At 38.4% G+C, this 22,757-nt stretch overlaps 1 protein-coding gene and 2 pseudogenes across 4 annotated transcripts in view; 1 reads left to right on the forward strand and 2 right to left on the reverse strand.

Moving 5' to 3' along the window:
* The window catches only part of CFAP206 (cilia and flagella associated protein 206), a 54,843-nt gene that overhangs the window by 22,459 nt on the left and 9,627 nt on the right, over positions 1–22,757 (forward strand). For all 4 annotated transcript variants that reach the window (XM_009205628.2, XM_003897880.3, XM_009205630.3 and 1 more), the window contains exon 11: positions 3,244–3,437. In XM_009205628.2, the coding sequence (XP_009203892.2) occupies positions 3,244–3,437 (194 nt within the window). The remainder of the gene's footprint in view (positions 1–3,243; positions 3,438–22,757) is intronic.
* LOC103883843 lies at positions 9,769–11,762 on the reverse strand (annotated as a pseudogene).
* Positions 13,057–13,951, reverse strand: LOC103883844 (annotated as a pseudogene).

Raw genomic sequence — 22,757 nt, forward strand, 5'->3', positions numbered from 1 at the left:
GTGAAACCCTGTCTTTACTAAAAATGCAAAAATTAGCCAGGCGTGGTGGTACATGCCTGTAGTCCCAGCTACTCGGGAGGCTGAGGCAGGAGAGTCACTTGAACTCGGGAGGCAGAGATTGCAGTGAGCAGAGATCATTTCACTGCACTTCAGCTGGGCAACAAAGTGAGACTTCCTTTCAAAAACAAAACAAAACAAATGTTACACAACATTACTAAAAATACATCATCTTCCAAAGTAATTACTGAAAGAGCAACACTTATTTGACTGACATGTTTGTTTAAAAATATTCTTTGTTACTTTACAGTTATATTTCACTGGCATAGATCAGGATTTCTCTGTTAGACCCCATAAGGAAATGGCTAATATCAAGTAAAATTTCTCTATGATGTATATATTATTAGAGCTTCTCCAAAATAAAGAATAAATCAGAGATAGAGATGAAATAAATTACTATCCAAAAAGTGCTGTGTGAATTGTGAATAAGAAAAAGCCTGCCAGGGCTAGAATGAAAACTGTGACAAGATTGTGTCTTAATTTACTTTATACCATTAACCTTATTTTTCTTCTTTCTCCTTTTTTTTTCTTTATTTCTTTTGTTACATTTCAAAATTGGGTATTTTTTCGTTAAAAATAACTATTGGGATTGTATGTATACAGGCTAGAGAGAGCACACAATTGGCTCATTTAAAAAATGTTATTACATTTTTGATAATGGGAATAACAAAATATTTACTGTGGGAAACTGAGAGTAACATTCTGAGGCCCAATGAGGGTCACTGGTACTGGGGAGAAAACAATCAAGAGCCTTGCAGAGGTAAAATGCAATGGAATGTAGATAGTTTCCTTTTCTTTCTCCTCCCTCCCTCTCTCCCTCCCTCACCTCCCTCCTCCTCTCCATTCCTTCCTTCCTTCCCTGTTTCACACAAATAAGAAAGGAAAGGAGAAACATGGATGTGGCATGATGGCAGAGGAAGCATGATGTGGTTGGAAAAGCTATGGGCTAGGGTTCAGAAGAGCCTGGTCTGTGTCCTTAGTGAACTAGGTAACATTTATGAAATCTCACACCTTCTGTGAACTTCAGTTTCCCCTCAGGAAAATGAAAAGGATCAACCAGGAGGTCTGTATGGTCCCTTCCAGGGTCTCCCAGCTATAAGTCTAAGAAGAAAGAGGGCAAAGTAGAGAAGTAGAAGAACTTGTGGGGCCATGAGTTTCAGATTCCTCTCTGAATAAGTGAATTCTGACTATTTCTGCTTGCTACATTATTTCTACTTCATTATTTTCTGGGCAGCAGCAACCTGCATTACCTCAGATGAATTCTGTAGAACTTCCCTTCTTCCATTCAGGAGTGGAGACCACATGACTTAAATCCCAGGGTAACACTGGTGCTTAGCAGTCAGGGTCCTTTTCTGATGACTTCATTGCCTACCACACCTTCCCTCGTTTGCTCCATTCCAGTGGCTCTGGCTTTCTTGCTGCTATTGAACAGTCGAAGCCCACTTTCACCTCAGAGCCTTTGCACTCTACTTGGAAAGCTCTGCCTTCCAGGTTGCTACTTGCCTTGCTGCCTCATTTTATTCAGTCTTCCCTAATCACTCAATTTAAAATATCACTTGTACACTTCTTCCTTTTACTATGTGTTTAACCTCCTTTATTACTTTTTTCATGTAGCACTTGTCACTCTGTGGCCTATGATATATTTGTGATTTTTTGAGAGCAGGGAATCTGTTCAGGCTTGGCACGAGGAACATGGTCAATAACTATTTGTTGGATAAACGAAAGAATAAATGAATAAGACAGTTACTCTTTCTAATACAACTTCCACAAACTATGTGGATATTTAATTATCTATAGTCTATGTAGTATCTTTTTACAATGAAAAATATTTGCTAATATGCAAATTTGCATTTTGGAAAAGATGTCCCATGTTTGTAGTTCTTACTGGGTTATTTTAAACATAGACCTTGCAGTAGTTAGTTGAAGTAGCTTTGAAAAATCTGCCAGATGAGTAAGTGGCTTTTCATAAAAGATTTTTAAAATTATTATATCTGAATAGTGGAAAGTATTTTTACATAAAATACAGTTTAAAATCATACTTTAACATAATATAATTAGTATGGATTTCACATATCATTTAAAAATGTATAAATTAAAATGCTAATTATAATATCTTAGCAAAAAAAGCATAAGTAATATGTTAAAAATGGAGTGGAAGGGGCTGAGCGTGGTGGCTCATGCCTGTAATCTCAGCACTTTGGGAGGCTGAGGCAGGTGGATCACCTGAGGTCAGGAGTTCAAGACCAGCCTGACCAATTTGTTGAAACCCCATCTCTATTAAAAATACAAAAATTAGCCGGGTATGGTGGTGCACACCTGTAATCCCAGTTACTCAAGAAGCTGAGACAGGAGAATTGCTTGAACCCGGGAGGCAGAGGTTGCAGTGAGCTGAGATCATGCCACTCGACTCTGGCCTGAGTGACAGAGCAAGACTTTGTTTCAAAAAAAAAAAAAAAAAGTGGAAGGGCCAGCAGTGGTGGCTCATGTCAGTAATCCCAGCACTTTGGTAGGCCGAGGGGAGCAGATCCCTTGAGTCTAGGAGTTTGAGACCAGCCTGGGTGACGTGGTGAAACCCCATCTCTCCAAAAACGGGTTAGCTAGGTGGGGTGGCAAATGTCTGTAGTCCCAGCTACCTGGGAGGGTAAGGCAGGAGGATCCCTCGAGCCTGGGATGTTGATGCTGTAGTGAGCTAAGATTGTGCCACTGCACTCCAGCCAGGATGATAAGAGTGGGACACAGTGTAAAAAAAAAAAAAAAAAAAAGGAGTGGAGGAATGGCTCTATGGTATGTTACAAACACAGAGTAACAATATTTCTTTTCTTTTTTCTTTTTTTTTTTTCTTGAGACAGAGTCTCGCTCTGTCACTCAGGCTGGAGTGCAATGGCACGATCTCAGCTCACTGCAACCTCCGCCTCTCAGGTTCAAGCTATTCTCCTGCCTCAGCCTCCTGAGTAGCTGGGATTACAGGCGCACACCACCACGCCCATCTAATTTTTGTGTTTTTAGTAGAGACGGGGTTTCACCTTGTTGGTCAGGCTGGTCTTGAACTCCTGACCTCAGGTGGTCTGCCTGCTTTGGCCTCCCAAAGTGTTGGAATTACAGGTGTGAGCCACCGTGCCTGGCCAGAATAACAATATTTCATAAGTGATCAAGACATTTCATGTTTAATTCTTTTTTTATTTTCAGGAAATCCAGCAATTGGAATTTTAAAATATAAAGAAAAATATTACACATTCAATAGTAAAGATGCTGCATATTCATTTGCAGAAAATCCTGAACATTATATTGATATAGTTAGAGAAAAGGCCAAAAAAAATACAGAGTTAATTCAGCTATTGGAACTTCATCAACAGTTTGAAACACTGATTCCATATTCTCAGGTAAGCAGGGTCAATATTTTATGAATTTATGACATTTAAAAATATAGTTAATTAAAAAGTTGTATTTTGTTGTAAAATGCTTCCCAAGTCCAGGCAGAGAGAGAGAGTCAGCTGAGGGTCTTTACAGGTTGTCTGAAAGGGATTCACATCTGAAGATGAAAACTAATGGAATAAATAAAGAATAATGAAAACAGGATGTGGAGTCAAATTGATGAATTAGGAAATGGGGAAATCTGAATGCAAAGGACTTCATTGACTTGTAAATAATTGAAGCTGCAGTATATTTCTGTATCTAACATTGGAGGAGCTCAACACAGATAACATGGATAGTAACTTATACTCAGAGCTGCAAAACAATTTAACGGGTTTAAACTGTAGTAGTCTGAAAGGCCACAAAATGGATCTCGCGGTGGGTTTCTTGTATGTCTGTGTCTATTGATTAATTCATTCATCTTATTTAGTAAGCCACTTATTGTGTGTTGGTAATTATTCTTGGCATAAGGGATTTCATTAAACAAAACAGATAAAAATCTCTACCAGTTTGGAACTCACATTTGAATGCTATATATTCTCACATTCTTCCTCTTTGTCTCTCATTTTCATTGTTCATCTCTTTTTATGTTCTTTTTAGAGACAAGGTCTCACTCTGTCACCCAGGATGGAGAGCAGTGGCACAATCATAGCTCACTGTAGCCTTCAACTCCTGGGTTCAAGGGATCCTCTTGCCTCAGTCTCCCAAGAAGTGGGACTACAGGCAAGTGCCACCATGCCTGGTTAATTTTTTTAAAAAAACTTTTTTTGTAGAGATAGGGTCTTGCCATGTTGCCCAGGCTGGTCTCAAACTTGTGGCTTCAAGTTATCCTCCTGCCTTGGCAACCCAAAGTATTGGGATTATAGGCATGAGCCACCATGCCCAGCCTGTTGTTCATCTCTTAAGTGGTCTTTCTGTCTCTCCTCTCTCTTGTTGAGTTCCTCTCTTTTAAACTCACTAAAATGAAAACATTTTGAAATACATGGTTTAAAATGTCTATTGTTTGCTTGTTTTTTTTGACCAAGTCTTGCTCTGTTGCCCAGGCTGGAGTGCAGTGGCGTGATCTTGGCTCACTGCAACTTCCACCTCCCAGATTCAAGCAATTCTCCTGTCTTAACCTTCCGAGTATCTGGGACTACAGGCGGACGGCACCATGCCTGGCTAATTTTTTGTATTTTTAGTAGAGATGGAGTTTCACCATGTTGGCCAGGCTGGTCTCGAACTCCTGATCTCAGGTGATCCACCCACCTTGGCCTCCCAAAGTGCTGGGATTACAGGTGTGAGCCACCACGCCCGGACTCATTTGCTATTTTTTGTCAACATTTTAACTATGAAGCAGGTGGGCTTTGTGCCACTGACCTGGCCAGCAGAGATCCAAGCAGTAATTCGGGAGAGGACTGTTGGGCTGGTGACAGTGGAGCACAGAGGATGGTCTGAACACTTGGGCAGGAAGATCAGAAACAAGCTAAGGACGTTGAGGCGGGTGGGGGGGAAGTATGGCAGTCAGGACCATGGACAGCTCAGTTGGTGCTGTTATTCTGACATCGTGATGTGCTGTGTTCTGACATTGGGTTATTCTGACATTGTGATGACATCGTTGATGTAGCACTCCAGCTCCCCTTTCCAATGAAGCTATTCTGCAGAGCCTTCTAGGTTCCTCCTGTTGTGATGAGAAATTGGTCTTGTCTACAGTGTCTTTCTGTATGTGAGCCAAATAGTAGGTAGGCCTACAATTTTTATTTCCACTAAAAGGTTAGTTACTCTGAAAATGTACCAATTTAACTTCATTATAAGGCTTGTCAGTTACCCATAATCCTGCGAGGACTTGTTAATACCTCAGTTTGTAATATTTGCCAATTTGATGAATTTAAAATGGTACTTATTATTGTTTCCTTTTTTTTTTTTTTTCCTGAGATGGACTCTTGCTCTGTTGCCCAGGCTGGAGTGCAGTGGCGCGATATCAGCTCACTGCAAGCTCCGCCTCCCTGGTTCAAGCAATTCTCTGCCTCAGCCTCCTGAGTAGTTGGGATTACAGGCGTCCACCACCACGCCTGGCTAATTTTTGTATTTTTAGCAGAGACGGGGTTTCACCATCTTGGCCCGGCTAGTCTTGAACTCCTGACCTCATGATCCACCCACCTCGGCCTCCCAAGGTGCTGGGATTACAGGCATGAGCCACCGCGCTGGGCCCTTATTACTGTTTTATTGTGCATTTTTCTAATAGTGAAGTTTAGCATTTCTTCTTATTTATCTGTTCAGGTTTCCCCTTCTGTGCATTGCCTATTTATAACTTTTGCCAGTTTTTTTTTTTTTTTTCCCATTCGCTCTTTCTGTTTTTAAGTTGTTGATTGGCAGTTCCTTTCTATTCTAAATATTAATCTTTTCTACGTTATAGAAGTTGCAAATGTCTTTCCCAGCCTGACACCTCTCTGTTAACTTTGTAAGTCGAATCCTTCATTGAAGACACATCTTTAATTTTAATGTAGTCATATCTAATAATTTTTTCCTTTAAAGATTGTACTTTTTAAAAATCTTATTTTAGAAATTCTTCTCTGTCCTAAGATTATTCTTTTACATTTTATTTTTAATTTATTTTTATTTTTATTTTTTTGAGACAGAGGCTCACTCTGTAGCCCAGGCTGGAGTGCAGTGGCATGAACATAGCTCACTACAGTGTTGACCTTCTGGGTTCAAGCAATCCTCTTGCCTTGGGCTTTTGTGTAGCTGAGACCACAGGCATGCACCACCATGCCTGGATAATTTTTTTTTTTTAGTTTTTCTAGAGACGGTGCCTCACTTTGTTGCTCAGGCTGGTCTTGAACTCCTAGGCTCAAGCAATCCTCTTGCCTCAGCCTCCCAAAGTGCTGGGATTACACACGTGAGCCACCACATCCAGCCCATTTTCTTCTTTTTAAATTGTCAATCTAAATAACAGATACTCTCTAAAAGAAAATGATATTTGTTCAGGACAAGGCACTGCAATGGGAATACACTTACCATAGTAAACTATGTGTGTATTCAGAGAGGTAAAGAAAGACAAAGTCTGTTAAGGGAAAAGTTAGGAGGATTACATAATTGTTGAAGATAATTATCCTGGCCAGGCGTGGTGGCTTACGCCTGTAATCCCAGCACTTTGGGAGGCTGAGGTGGGTGGATTATAAGGTCAGAAGTTCGAGACCATCCTGGTCAACATGGTGAAACCCTGTCTCTACTAAAAATATGAAAATTAGCTGGGCGTCGTGGCGCGTGCCTGTATTCCCAGCTACTTGGGAGACTGAGGCAGGAGAATTGCTTGAACCAGAGAGTCGGAGGTTGCAGCGAGCCGAGATCGCACCACTCCACTCCAGCCTGGCAACAGAGCGAGACTCTGTCTCACAAAAAAATAATAATAATAATTATCCTTGGCTTGGTTGGACAGGCAGTTGCTGGGCAGATGTCATCACAGAAATATTTTTTCTGTGTAAGGTTGTGGTGACCTTTGTGCAGGATTGTGTTTTTTGGAGAGTCTTTTTGATAATTTTAAAAAGGGATTTGCCATGGGAGCCCTTCCTTCCTGGCCGTCCCTGGCTCTGTTTGTCAGAGTTTTTAACACAAGTGACACCATTTTGATTCTAACAACTTTCACACAATTTATTTTTTACATTGAGATCTTTAGTCTATTTGGAGATAATAAAGGATTCTAATGTTATTTTTCTTCATGTAGTAAGCCAGTTTTCCTAATACGATTTACTAAATAATGTAAGTGTATTTCCCACAAAATATGATGCACCTCTATTGCATTAACAACTTTCATATGAAATAGGTTTATTTCTAGGCTTTCTATTCCATTGCATTTGTCTATTTATCTCTATCCTAATGCCACACTGCTTTAATTACTATTGCTTTGTAACATATTTTATTATCTGATAAGGAAGCTCTCTTCTTTGCCTTTTAGTTTTCAAAATTTTCCATCTAAGTTTCTTAATGAATTTGCTAAGTTTCCCCAAAAAATCTTACTGGAATTTTAACTGGAATTGCATTAAACTAATGAAATAATTTGTGGGGGAATTTATATATTTATTGTACTGAATTGTCCCCTCAATAAAAATACCATTTTCATAGTGTTTTTTTCCTATAGTAGTTTCATTAATTATGCCTTCATAAAACTTGATGGATTTAGTTATATTTTATTCTCTACTTATTTCTAAAATAGTAGTTGAATTTTTGCCATTCATGTATGTATTCCTAAATAATATATATCTGTGAAACGACTTCATTTTGCCCAATTTTCTGTTAGTTGATTTCTCTTTATCTTAGTGATTTGCAGGAAGTGTTTTTTCAAAATTATATTTTGGATATGAATTCTTTGTTAAATATATGTTTTGAAGATATGTTTTCTCAGTTTGTGGCTTATGTTTTCATTCTTTTTGTGGTATCTCTTGATGAACAAGTCTTCCATTTTAATGTGTAATGTGTCATTTTTTCTTCATGTCTTGTTTAAGAAGTTCTTATGTATTCTGAGATCACAAAAATATTCTTACCTTTTTTTTAAAAAAAGAAATGTATTTTGTCTATTATGTAGAGCCTTTAGTTCACTTGGATTTTATTTTTGTTTGTGGTGGGAGGTAAAGAACCAATTTTATTTTTTTCCCATTTGTAGTGAAATTGTCGTAGACCATTTGTTTAATAGTCTCTCCTTTCCTCACTGATCTACAGTGTCTTATCAATAACCACAGGCTTATTTTTGCACTCTCTATTATGTTCAGTTACTCAATTTTTAAAAAATTCCTGTATTGATGTCTTCAATAGCTTTATAAGTCTTGATATCTGGTAGAGTAAATTTTCACATTCTTTCTTCTCTGAAAAGTCTTGTCTGTACTAGACTTTTTACTTTTATAAATTTGAGAAGTACATAATGAAATTCCATTAAAAACCCTTGAAGGAATTCTGATTGAAATTGCCTTGTATATGCAGGTTAGTAAGAGAAGAATGGACATTTTTACAACATTGAGTCTCCTTGTCCAAAGCATCAATGTAGTTTCGTAATATTTCCTATCAAAGAATTGCACATTTTTTGGTTAGATTTATTTGTAGGGACTTCATATTTTTTGTTGCTATTTTAAATGCTGTTGATGCTTAGGATTGAATTTTAGTTCATTATTGCTTATATTATGGAAATACAGTTTATTTCTGCATATTGATTTTATATTCAGCAACCTTAATAAACTCCCTTACTAATTCTAATAATTGATATTTGACAGTCTATTGATATTTAGAGTCTGTTAGTTGTTTTTTTTTTTAATGTGGGCCATCACAATATATGCAAATAATAATTCTTTCCCCTAGACTTTGTATTTTTTTAACGCTATATTGCTTTATTACAGGAGGTGAGTGTTGTTGTGGGGAGTGGGGGGCATCCTGGTGAGGAAATAAATCAGAGGACTGCAAATGCAGGGAGCGATAATGTTAAAATCGTAATATGCAAAATGAATAATTGCAATCATTTTCTTAAGACTCAACTCATAGATGGAAAATTTTAATTGCTATTGCAGAAAGCATCTGTATGAAGTAGAAAGTGGTTTTGATAACATAAGTAGAGAATATCTAGAAAATAGAGGTAAATTGGATGTAAAATTCTGGCAGCAATGTAATGTCCCCAGTGGTAAGGCTGAGGCCAGCGCCTAATGAGGATGACAGTTCTGTGGGGAATTTTGGGTGGTACTTGGAGAAATATTACACTATGCATAAACCAAGCTGAACTGCTTTCACAAGTGTTACAAAGTTTCATATAGTAAAAGGTTTGTTTGTTTTTTCCACAAGCACTCCATTTTCACAGCAAGAGTGTACTGAATACTTAAACAAGGAAGAGCGTATACATGGAAGATATAGTATGTAGCTCTTTGATATACTAATGCATAAAATTCAAAATGATTAAACTATAGCACATGTGGGGCTTTTTTTTTCTTTTTTTTTTGAGACAGAGTCTTGCTCTGTCGCCCAGGCTGGAGTGCAGTGGCACGATCTCGGCTCACTGCAAGCTCCGCCTCCCGGGTTCGCACCATTCTCCTGCCTCAGCCTCCAGAGAAGCTGGGACTACAGGCGCCCGCCACCACGCCCAGCTAATTTATTTGTATTTTTAGTAGAGACAGGGTTTCACCGTGTTAGCTAGGATGGTCTCGATCTCCTGACCTCGTGATCAACCCGCCTGGGCCTCCCAAAGTGCTGGGATTACAGGCGTGAGCCACCGTGCCCGGCCCATGTGGGGCTTTTTACAATGACAAGGTGGTGGTTACAGAAAGCATGGCCCTAGGGTATCAGTCTCTAGAAAGCAACCACCACCCTTCTATGGGTGTTTTCATTTTGCATTTTTTCTTCATTTTTCTTAATCAGCTCTGCTGTTGACTGCTTCTTAGCAAAACCGCTAAGAACAAAATTGTAATCATTGAACATAGTACTCTGGCAATCAGGACATTTAAAACCTTCCATATTCTAGGGGCAAAGAAAGTAGTGTGTGACATTTAAAACTATGATTTACAAGCAAGGTAGCACAAATTTTCCTGCATGAAAGACTTCCACAACTTTCCCAGCCAGGTCATCATAAAAGGTCTGACTTAAGGTTGTTTTGAAGCTAACATAAAAAAATTATGTTTCTGGAGTGATGTGAATAGTCTGGTAAATTCCATCCGATTTCATTCCATTGATTGAATACCCACAAGGATTTAACAGTGTGGCAGAACCTAGTATTAGGTCACTATTTCCACTTTCATGAGTGACATCCTTTGTAGTGATGCCATCTTTCATGTAGGACTGATTCATAACTGCTTGGTCAAGCTCACTATCAAAATTTCCAGGGTTTAATCTGTTTGCTTGCCAGATTCTCTGGGAAATCCAGAGTATGTACAAGTACCAACAGTCAGAATTCACACATTCCATACAATATGCTATTCCACTTGGGAAAATTATATTAAGAAACTGTTTCTTCCTGGAAATTCTGGTGTGGGCACACTTGGTGAGAAGGCTTCATGAAATTTCAGGCAAATAAGAGAAGCTTTTCATTGAGCCAAATCCGCTGTAATCCCTAGCAGGCTTCAACAGGGGAACCAGTGCTTTCAGCAAAAGTTGGTCCCATATGTCTTCCAAATAAAACGTCTCTTGGAGATAAACGTGCTACTGTCACTGAGTACATAAGCTTCCTGATTGTCAGTTTTTGTCACACTTATGATGGAACATTGCAGATCCTTCCAAAATATGTCACCCTCAGATCTTGGAGTGGTGAAAAGATTTCCAGATTTTTGGTTTGCATGGGGTTGCTGCCAGGAGAACCTCCAGCAGCTTCTAGGTCCCATTGAAAAACCGTGCAACTTCCGTCATCGTGAGACTAGAGAACAATCAACAACCACAGTAAATCAACTAAATGAAATACTTTTTTATTCTGCTGCTGCTGCTGCGAATTGTTCAGGATGTGTTACATTCTGCTTCCTTTTTTGCTATAATTTTATATTGATATTTTTTAAGGATTAAAAACTCTTCCTGGCTTTTTCTTTCTTTCTTTTTTCGGTAAGTAAAAGTTGGACTTCAGACTGAAAATAGAGGCAGATACAATTCAGTCTCCTGTAGTCTGTTGTTTCACCATTAGAGAGTACAGTGAGCACTAGCTAATGTTGCAGTCTGTACTGTGGAGGACTGTAGATGTCATTATACTCTACTTTTGTCTTATCTTACTACATTGACAAGCAACTCTAGTATAGTATTAAATAGAGGTAGCGAAATTGGGTAGCTTTGTCTTCTTATCCCCCCAAATAATTTTCTGATATTTCATAATTGCAGTGCTCATTGTAGCTTTTTGTGGATTTCGTTTTCTTAAGGATTTCCTCTCTAATCTCATTTGCTGAGAGTTTTTTATATGAATAATTATTGAATTGTATCAAATACTGTTTCTGCATCTTTTGAGATGAGCGATTGGCCTTTATCCTTTAATCTGCTAATGTGGTGAATTATATTATTTCTAAAATTAAGCCAACTTTGCATTCCTGGGATCAATCCAACTTGGTATGGTTTATTTATTTAAAAAATACATTCTTGAATTCAGCTTTTTAATTTTTCTTTGGCAGTTTTACATTTATATTCCTCAGTGCAATTAACCTATGCATTTCCTTTCTTTTACTGTCCATTGTTTTGATGTGAAAGTTATACATGTCTTATAAATGAGTATGAATGTTTTACATTTTCTTTTCTCTGAAATAATTTATGTATAATTGGAATTATCTGGTAATGTATGCTGATAAAGTTCTCTGGGCTTCTTTGGTTGGAAACATTATAACTATGCTAAATTAAACTATAAGTTTAACTACTTCTGTGATTACAGGAATTTTTTCCAGGTAGTTTATTTCTTTTGTATCAGATTGAATAAGTTGTATTTTTCTAGGAATTTATTCAAATCATCTAAGTTTTTAAACTTTTTCTCATGAAGATTTCACAATATCCTTTTATTATTTGCTTAATCTCTAAATTATCTTATGGTCTCTTTTAAACTCCAGATATTGTTTATTTCAGCCTTCTCTTTTTATTTTGATCAATCTTGCCAGAGCACTAGTTTCTCAGTCTTTTTAAAGAATCAGCATTTGACTTTATTGACCCTATTTCATGACTGCTTTCATTTTATATTTTCTTCTCTGATCTTTATTATTTTCCTTTATCTAGTTCATTTATTTTATTCTATTTGTTTTTTAGCTTTTAAAGATAGATGCTTAGCTCATTAGTTTTTAGCCTTTCTTTTTAACTTAATGCAATACATTTCCTTTTTACTATACTATGAGAGTTGTATGTCACTTAAGTTTTTTAAAAAATAATTACAACCTTTATTTTAGATTCAGGGGGCACATGTGCATGTTTGTTACATGGGTTTATTATAAGCATGAAGCCGAGGTTTGGGGTATGATTGATCTTGTCACCCAGCTAGTGAGCATAGCTCCCAACAGTTTTTCCGCCCTTGCCCCCCTCTCTCCCTCCCAACTCTAGTAGCCCCCAGTATCTATTGTTGCCATCTTGATGTCCATGAGTGTCCAGTGTTTAGCTCCCACTTTTGAGTGAGAACATATGGTATTTGGTTTTCTGTTCCTGCGTTAATTTGCTCAGGATAATGGCCTCCAGCTACATCCATGTTTCTGCAGCATACTTTTAAACATAGTTATTTTCATCATAGTTCAGTTCTGAATATTTTCTAATTCTCTTTAGCATTTCTTCTTTAGACTACAGGCTGTTTATGTTTGTTAGTTTACTCACAAAGAGTTTCCATTTTACATTGCAAAGCTATTATTAATACCTAATTTTTAAAAAGAATCCAAGAGACTTTTAAAATTTGTTTTAAATATTTTTAAGGTTTAAAAAGTGTTTAACGTTTGTAATTCCTAGTAGGAAAACATTATCTGAATGCATACCCTAATGGCAAACCACTGTAAAGTGCTTCAGCTGCATTTGGGGTAGAGGGGTAGGGATTATCCTCAAAGCACCCCAGCTCTCTTGATGAGAAAGTCAGAGGTAGAGTGGTTTGTATTATTGCAACATCCATTAGATGGTCCAGGTTGCGCTTCCTTCACCAAGGGCTTTTTTTTTTTTTTTTTTTTTTTTTTTTTTATCAGACGGGTATTATGCCTGACTTCCAAATTTGGCTGACAATTTACTAATGAGATTTGTAACCTTTCCATTGTACCGGTATTTTGACATACTTGCTGGGTTCTAGGCCACATCCTAGAAGGCCACCATAACTTCTGGACCCGCATGGCTGCAAGAACCTCTGGATCACTAAGAATGTCATTGAGTCCAGGCATTCCTGCCATTCCAGGCATTCCTCCGTGAATATTACCAGGGCTTTCCACAGGAAAGCCAGCTGGGAAAGAGAGCCTACTGAGTTCCTGATCCCTCTGGGCTCTCTCATGCTCTTTTTGAGCCTTTTAAACTATTTTTTCTTTGATCTCTCACTCTTTATGATTTTGCTCATACTTTCTCTGATGTTCTGCAATTTTCTAGGCCCTAGGTTGATCTTTCAGCATTGTGCCAGCATCTTCATAAGCCAATTTACAGACAAGGGGCAACATCACGGGCCGCTTCTCCCCAGTGGCCCAGAAGTCTGTGTGCGAAAACCACTAGTAAGGCTTGCCACTTGTAAGGCTGGGCTGAATCAGAATTTATTTCTATGGCTCTGTTACAGTATCAGATGGCAGCATTTGGCCTCTGTAATTTGTTGAAGACACTGGCTCTCATTAGCATACAGAATGGTCAAGAGATTCAGCTTGAAGGCATCTGTGAATAAGTCAATGACTTTTTGTGGTTTACCATCATTTAGGGCTTCAATGGCAGCCACTTTCTTATCATTTGCCTGATCCATCATCTGTTATCTCTGCATTTTCATCTCCCTTTTCTTTTTTATTTTTAAAATTTATTATTACTTTTAAAATTTTAAGTTCCAGGATACATGTGCAGGACATGCAGGTTTATTACAGAGGTAAATGAGTGCTGTGGTGGTTTGCTGCCCCTGTCAACCCATCACCTAGGTATTAAGCCCAGCATGCATTAGCTATTTTTCCTGATGCTCTCCCTCTCCCTGCCCCTCCAACAAGCCCCGCTGTGTGTTGTTCCCCCTCTGTGTCCATGTTTTCTCATTGTTCAGCTCCCACTTATAAGTGAGAACACGCAGTGTTTGGTTTTCTGTTCCTGCGTTAGTTTGTTGAGGATAATGTCTTCCAGCTCCATCCATGTCCCTGCAAAAGTCATGATCTCATTCCTTTTTATAGCTGCATATTATTCCATGGTGTATATGTACCACATTTTCTTTATGCAGTCAACCATTGATGGGCACTTAGGTTGATTCCATGTCTTTGCTATTGTGAATAGTGCTGCAGTGAACATACACATGCATGTGTCTTTATAATAGAATAATTTATATTCCTTTCGGTATATACCGAGTAATGGGAGTGCTGGGTCAAAAGGTATTTCTGGTTCTTAAGTCTTTGAGGAATCACCACACTGTCTTCCACAATGGTTGAACTAATTTACACTCCCACTAACAGTGTAAAAGCATTGCTATTTCTCCACAGCCTCACCAGCATCTGTTGTTTCTTCACTTTTTAATAATCGCCATTCTGACAGGCATGAGATGGTATCTCATTGTGGTTTTGATTTGCGTTTCTCTAATGATCAATGATGTTGAACTTTTTTCATATGTTTGTTGGTTGCATGAATGTTTTCTTTTGATAAGTGTCTGTTCATGTCCTTTGCCCACTTTTTAATGGGGTTGTTTGTTTTTTTCTTGCAAATTTAAGTTCCTTATAGATTCTGGACATCAGACCTTTATCAGATGGATAGATTGTAAAACTTTTCTCCCATTCTGTGGCCTGTCTGTTCACTCTGATGATAGTTTCTTTTGCTGTGCAGAAGCTCTTTAGTTTAGTTAGATCCCATTCATCAGTTTTTGCTTCTGTTGCTATTGCTTTTGACATTTTTGTCATTTAATCTTTGCCCGTGTCTATGTCCTGAATGGTATTGCCTAGATTTTCCTTTAGGGTTTTTATAGTTTTATAGTTTTGGGTTTTACATTTAAGTTTTTAATTCATCTTGAGTTAATTTTTGTATAAGGTGTAAGGAAGGGGTCTAGTTTCAATTTTCTGCATATGGCTAGCCAGTTCTTCCAGCACCATTTATTAAATAGGGCATCCTTTCCCCATTGGTTGTCAAAGATCACGTGGTTGTAGATGTGCAGTTTTATTACTGAGTTCTCTATTCTGTTCCATCAGTCTATGTGTCTGTTTTTGTACCAGTACCATGCTGTTTTGGTTGCTGCAGGTTGCAGTATAGTTTGAAGTTGGGTAGCATGATGCCTCCAGCTCTGTTCTTTTTGCTTAGGATTGTCTTGACTATATGGGCTCTTTTTTTGGCTCCATATGAATTCTAAAGTAGTTTTTTCTAATATGTGAAGTATGTCAATGGTAGTTTAATGGGAATACCATTGAATGTATAAGTTACTTTGAGCAATATGGCCATTTTCACAATATTGATTCTTCCTATTCATGAGAATGGAATGTTTTTCCATTCGTTTGTGTCTTCTCTGATTTCCTTGAGCAGTGGTTTATAGTTCTCCTTGAAGAGGTCCTTCACTTCCCTTGCTAGCTGTATTTCTAGGTATTTTATTCTCTTTGTGGCAATTGTGAATGGAAGTTCATATCATGATTTGGCTTTCTGCTTGTCTATTGTTGGTGTATAGGAATGCTTGTGATTTTTGCAAATTGATTTTGTATCCTGAGACTTTGCTGAAGTTGCTTATCACCTTAAGACGCTTTTGGGCTAAGACAGTTGGGTTTTCTAGATAGAGGATCATGTCGTCTGGAAACAGACAGTTTTACTTCCTCTCTTCCTATCTGAATATCCTTTATTTTTTTCTCTTGCCTGACAGAACTTCCAATACTATGTTGAATAGGAGTGGTGAGAGAGGGCATCCTTGTCTTGTGCCGGTTTTCAAGGGGAATGCTCCCAGCTTTTGCCCATTCAGTATATTGGCTGTGGGTTTGTCATAAATGACACTTATTATTTTGAGGGATGTTCTATCAATACCTAGTTTATTGAGAGTTTTTAACATGAAGAGATGTTGAATTCTACGGAATGCCTTTTCTGTGTCTGTTGAGATAATCATGTGGTTTTTGTCTTTTGTTCTGTTTATGTGATGAATTACATTTATTGATTTACGTATATTGAACCAGCCTTGAATCCCGGGGATGAAGCCAACCTGATCATGGTGGATAAGCTTTTTGATGAGCTGCTGGATTCAGTTTGCATCAGGATTGCATTGAGGATTTTTACATCAATGTTCATCAGGGATATTGGCCTGTAGTTTTTGTTGTTGTTGTTGTTGTATCTCTGCCAGGTTTTGGTATCAGGATGATACTAGCCTCAAAAAATGAGTTAGGGAGGAGTCCTTCCTTTTCCGTTGTTCGGAAGAATATCAAAAGAAATGGTACCAGTTTCTCCTTGTACCTCTGGTAGAATTCAGCTGGAAATCTGTCTGGTCCTGGGCTTTTTTTGGTTGGTATGCTATTTATTACTGCCTCTATTTCAGAACTCGTTATTAGTCTATTCAGGGATCCAACTTCTTCCTGGTTCAGTCTTGGGAGGATGTATGTGTCTAGGAATTTATCCATTTCTTCTAGATTTTCTTTTTTATTATTATTATACTTTAAGTTCTGGGATACATGTGCAGAACGTGCAGGTTTGTTAAATAGGTATACACATGCCATGGTGGTTTGTTGCACCTATCAACCTGTTATCTAAATTAGGTGTTTCTCCTAATGCTATCCCTCCCCTAGTCCCCCAACCCCCGACAGGCCCCAGCATGTGATGTTCCCCTCCCTGTGTCCATATGTTCTCATTGTTCAATGCCCACTTATGAGTGAGAACATGCGATGTTTGGTTTTGTGTGATCATAGCCCACTGCAGCCTCAAACTTCTGTTTCAAGCAATCCTCCTGCCTTGGCCTCCCAATTAGCTGGGACTATAGCCACATGCCACTGGACCTGGTTTTAGAATCTCTTTTTAACTTGAGTTTTCATGTGCCCTTAATTTTTAAAATTTTCTATTGATACATAATAAATGTATATATTTGTGGGGTACATGTAATATTTTGATACATGTATATAATGTATAATGATCAAATCAGGGTAACTGGCATATCCATCACCTCAAATGTTTACTACTTCTTTGTGTTGGGAACATTCAGAATCCTCTCCTCTAGCTATTTTGAAATATAAAATACATTTTTGTTAACTATAGTTGCCCTACTGTGCCCTAGAATACTAGAACTTATTCCTCCTTTCTAACTGTAATTTTGTCCCTATCCACTGCCCTTCCCAGCCTCTAGTAACCACTATTCTCCTCCCTACTTATATGGGCATGATCTATGGGATCAACCCTTTTAGCTCCTACATGAGTGAAACATGGTATTTGTCTTTCTGTGTCTTGCTTATTTCATTTAACATAATGTCCTCCAGTTCAATCCATGTTGCTGTAAATGACAGGATTTCATTCTTTTTTATGGTTGAATGATATTCTATTGTGTAAATATACCACATTTTCTTTATCTGTTCTCCTGTTGGTGGACACTTAGGTTGTTTCCATATCTTGACTATTGTGAGTAGTGCTGTGATAAACATAGGAGTGCAGATATCTCTTTGAGATACTAATTTCCTTTCCTTTGGATATATGCCCAGCAGCGGGATTACTGGATCATATGGTATTTCTATTTTTAGTTTTTTTGAGGAGCCTTCATACTGTTTCCCATAATGACTTGCATTCCCATCAAACTTGCATTCCCATCAAAAGTGTATGAGTTCCCTTTCTCGGGCCGGGCGCGGTGACTCACGCCTGTAATCCCAGCACTTTGGGAGGCCGAGGTGGGTGGATTACGAGGTCAGGAGATTGAGACCATCCTGGCTAACATGGTGAAACCCCGTCTCTGCTAAAAAATACAAAAAATTAGCCAGGCATGGTGGCAGGCGCCTGTAGTCCCAGCTACTTGGGAAGCTGAGGTAGGAGAATGGCATGAACCCAGGAGGCGGAGCTTGCAGTGAGCGGAGATTGTGCCACTGCACTCCAGCCTGGGAGACAGTGAGACTCTGTCTCACAAAAAAAAAAAAAAAGTTCCCTTTCTCTACATCCTCACCAGCATTTGTTGTTTTTTGTCTTTTTTATAATAGGCATTTTAACTGGGATGAGATGATAGCTGATTATGCATTTCCCTGATTATTAGTGACATTGAGCATTTCTTATATACCTTTGGCCATTTATATGTTTTATTCTAAGAAATGTCTCTTCAGATCATTTGCCCTTTTTAAAATTGGATTATTTGTTGTTTTTGTTTTGTTTTTGCTGAGCTGAGTTCCTTGTAAGTTCTGGATATTAATCCCTGAATGGATAGTTTGCAAATGTTTTCTCCCATTCTGTAGGTTGTCTCTTTCCTCTATTGATTGTTTCTTTTGCTGTGCAGAAGCTTTTTAGTTTGATATAATCCCATTTCTCTATTTTTGCTTTGGTTGCCTGGGCTTTTGAGGTCTTATCCAAAAGATCTTTGCCCAGACCAATGCCCTGAAGCATTCTCCTCTTTTCTTCCAGTAATTTCATAATTTTGGTTCTTACATTTAAGTCTTCATTTTGAGTTGATTTTTACATAAGGTGAGAGATAGAGGTCTAGTTTCATTCTTCTGCATATGGATATCCAGTTTTCCAAGCACCATTTATTGAGGAGACTGTCCTTTCTCCAGTGTGTGCTTTTGGCACCTTTGTTGAAAAATCAGTTGGCTGTAAATGTGTGGATTTATTTCTGAGTTCTGTATTCTAGTCTATTGGTCTCTGTGTTTTTATGCCAATACCATGCTCTTTTGGTTACTCTAGCTTTGTAGCATATTTTGAAGTCAGGTAGTGTGATATCTCCAGATTTGTTCTCTTTGCTCAGGATTGTTTGGCTAATCTGGGTCTTTTGTGGTTCCACATGAATTTTAGGATTATTTTCTATTTCTTGAAGAATGTCATTGGTATTATGATAGGGATTGTGTTTAATTTGTGGATTGCTTTGGGTAGTATCATGTGATTTTTTAATGTACCATTTCTTTATAAATGTGTGTATATATTTCCTTTGAATAAAAAATGAAAATGTGTGTGTGTGTGTGTGTAATTTTGGAGCTATGATATAGCCACTTACCATAAAAAGTCTCAAAGCTACTTATGGCAAAAAAAAAAAAAAAAGTATGTTTCACCCTTCAAATTACCACCAGATTGAGAGGCAGAGCAAGATGGCAGAATAGAACCCTCCAGTGATCATCCCCCGACAGGAACATCAAATTGAACAAGTATCTACATAAGAAAGGACCTTCATAAAAGAACTAAAAATCAGGAGAGCAATCACAGTACCTTTTGTAAACATCATATCAAGGAAAGAGGTACTGAAGAGGGTAGGAAAGACAGTCTTTAATTGCCTATACTACCCTTCCCTCATGCCCCAGTAGCGGCCATGTGACACAGAGAGAGAATCTGTGTTCTTGGTGGAGGGAGAGTAAAGTGATCATTGGGACTTTGCATTGGAATTCAGTGCTGCCCTGTCACAGCATAAAGCAGTACAGGGTAGAATTCAGCCAGTGCCCATGGCGGGAGCATTCAGACTAGCCCTAGCCAGAAGGGAATTGTCCATCTCAGCAGTTGGAACCTGAGTTCTGGCTAGCCCCAGTATCATGGGCTATAGTGTACTAGGGTCCTGATAAACTTGAAAGGCAGTCTAGGCCACACTGACTACAGTTCCTGGGCAAGTCCTGGTGCCATGCTGGGCTCAGAGCCAGTGGACTTGGGTGCATGTGACCCAGTGAGACACCAGCTGCAGTAGACAAGGGAGTGCTTGCATTACCCCTTTCCCAACTCTAGACAGTGCTGCTTGGAGTTCTGGGAGGAAAGGGAAGAGTACAGAGGACTTTGTCTTGCAATTTGGATACCAGCTTAGCCACAGTAAAATAAAGCTCCAAGCAGAGTCCTGAAGCCCCCATTCCAGGCCATAGTTTGTGGATGACATTTCTAGACCCACCCTGGGCCAGAAGGTAACCCATTGCCCTGAAGGCAAGGACCCAGTTTTGGCAGAATTCACCACCTGCTGACCAAAGAGCCCTTGGGTTTTGAATAAATATCAATAGTAGCCAGGCAGCACTCACCATGGGCCTTAGGCAAGACCCAGTACATGCTGGCTTCAGTGTGATCCACCACATTCATCGCTGTGGTGGCCACAAGGAGAGACTCTTTCTGCTTGAGGAAAGGAGAGGGATAGTAAAAACAACTTTATCTTGCAACTTGGATACCAGCTCAGTCACAGTATAATAAAGTGCAAAGCAAACTCCTAAAGTTCCTGTTTCTGGGCCTTAGCTCCTGAAGGGCATTTCTAGATCTGTCCTGGGCCAGTAAGAAATCCACTTCCCTGACAGGGGAGGCCCAGTCCTGGCAGGATCTATCACTTGCTGACTAAAGAGCCCTTGAGCCTTGAATAAACATCAGCAGTCGCCAGAAAATAGTTGCCACAGTACGGAAACCCAGTACTGTGCTGGCTTCAGGTGTGACCCAGCATAGCCCCAGTGGTGGTGTCCAAGGGGGTGCTTGCCTCACCTCTCCTCCCACTCCATTTGGCACAACATGGAGAGAGAGATTTTGTTTGCTTGGGAGAAAGTAAGGGAGGAGAACAAGAGCCTCTGCCTAGTAATCCAGGGAATTCTCCCAATCTTACCCAAGACCACCAAGGCAGTACCTCTATGGGTCTGCAACAGTCATAGTGTTACTGGGCTTGGGGTGCCCCCTAATATACATATGGCTGCAATGACCAAAGACATAGATCACAACACTCAATTCCCTTTGAATACTTGGAAAGCCTTCTCAAGAAGGACAGGTACAAACAAGCCCAGATTGCTAAGATTAGAATAAATACCTAACTTGTCAATACCCAGACATTGACAAACATCCAGAAGCATCAAGACCATCCAGGAAAACGTGACCTCACCAAGCAAACTAAATAAGGCACCAGGGACCATTTCTGGAGTGACAGAGATATGTGGCCTTTCAGACAGAATTCAAAATAGCTGTTTTGAGGAAGCTCAGTGAAATCCAGGATAATGCAGAGAAGGAATTGAGAATCCCATCAGATAAATTTAACAAAGAGATTGAAATAATTAAAAACAGGAAGTTCTGGATCTGAAAAATCTGACAAATCAAAGAATGTATCAAAGTCTCTCAATAAATACTTGACCAAGCAGAAGAAACAATTGGTGAGCTCGAAGACAGGCTATTTGAAAATACATAGTCAGAGGAGTCAAAAGAAGAAAGAATAAAAAATAATACAGCACATTTACAGGATCTAAAAAATAGCCTCAAAAGGACAAATCTAAGAGTTATTGACCATGAGGAGGTAGAGAAGAGATAAGGGTAGAAAGTTTATTCAAAGAGATATTAACAAATAATTTCCCAAACATAGAGAAAAATATCAAAATTCAAGTATAAGAAGGTTATAAAATGCCAAGCAGATTTAACCCAAACACTACCTCAAGAAATTTAATAGTCAAACTCCTAAAGGTCAGGGATAAAGGATCCTAAAAAGAGCAAGAGAAAAGAAAGAAATAACATATACAGGAGCTCCAATACATCTGGCAGCAGATTTCTCTGTGGAAACTTTACAGGCCAGGAGAGAATGGCATGACATACTTAAAGTGCTGAAGGAAAAAAACAAAACAAAACAAAACAACTTTTATCCTAGAATAGTATATATCTGGTGAAAATATCCTTCAAACATGAAAGAGACTTTCCCAGACAAATAAAAGCTGAGGGATTTCATCACCACCAGACCTGTTCTACAAGAAAAGTTAAAGGGAGTTCTTTAATCTGAAAGAAAAGGATGTTAACAAGCAATAACAAATCATCTGAAGGCATAAAACTCATTAATAGTAAGTACACAGACAAATACAAAATGTTATAACACTGTCATTGTGGGGTGTAAACTATTTATATCTCGAGTAGGAAGACTAAAAGAATAACCTATCAAAAATAATAACTACAACAACTTTTAAAGACATAGATAGTATAATAAGATTTAAATAGAAACAACAAAAAGTTAAGTGGCGGTGGGGGGGGGGGTTTATCAGTTTTTTCTTTGCTTGTTTTTGCAATCAGAGTTAAGTTGTCATCAGTTTAAAATAATGGGTTATAAGATGTTACTTGCAAGCCTCTTGGTAACTTTGAATTTTAAAACGTACAATAGATACGCAAAAATGTAAAGTAGGAAATTGAAACATACCACCAAAGAAACCCACTTTCACAAAACAGAAGACAGGAAGGAAGGAAGAGAAGGCCACAAAACAACCAGAAAACAAATCACAAAATGGCAATAATAAACCCTTATTTATCAATAATAACACTGAATTAAATAGACTAAACGACCCTCCAGTCAAAAGACAGAGTAGCTGAATAGATTTAAAAAAACAAAACCCAATGATCTGTTGCCTACAAGAAGCACACTTCACCTATAAAGACAAACATAGACTGAAAATAAAGGGATGAAAAAAGTTATTCCATGCAAATGAAAACCAAAAAACAGCAGGAGTGGCCATACTTGTATCAGACAAAATAGATTTTAAGACAAAAACTATAAAAAGACACAGGGAAGGTCATTATATGATAAATGTATCAATTCAGCAAGAGGATGTAATAGTTATTAATATATATGCACCCAACACTGGAGTATCCAGACATAT

This window comes from Papio anubis, chromosome 6 (assembly GCF_008728515.1).
Source record: "Papio anubis isolate 15944 chromosome 6, Panubis1.0, whole genome shotgun sequence".
Lineage (NCBI taxonomy): Eukaryota > Metazoa > Chordata > Mammalia > Primates > Cercopithecidae > Papio > Papio anubis.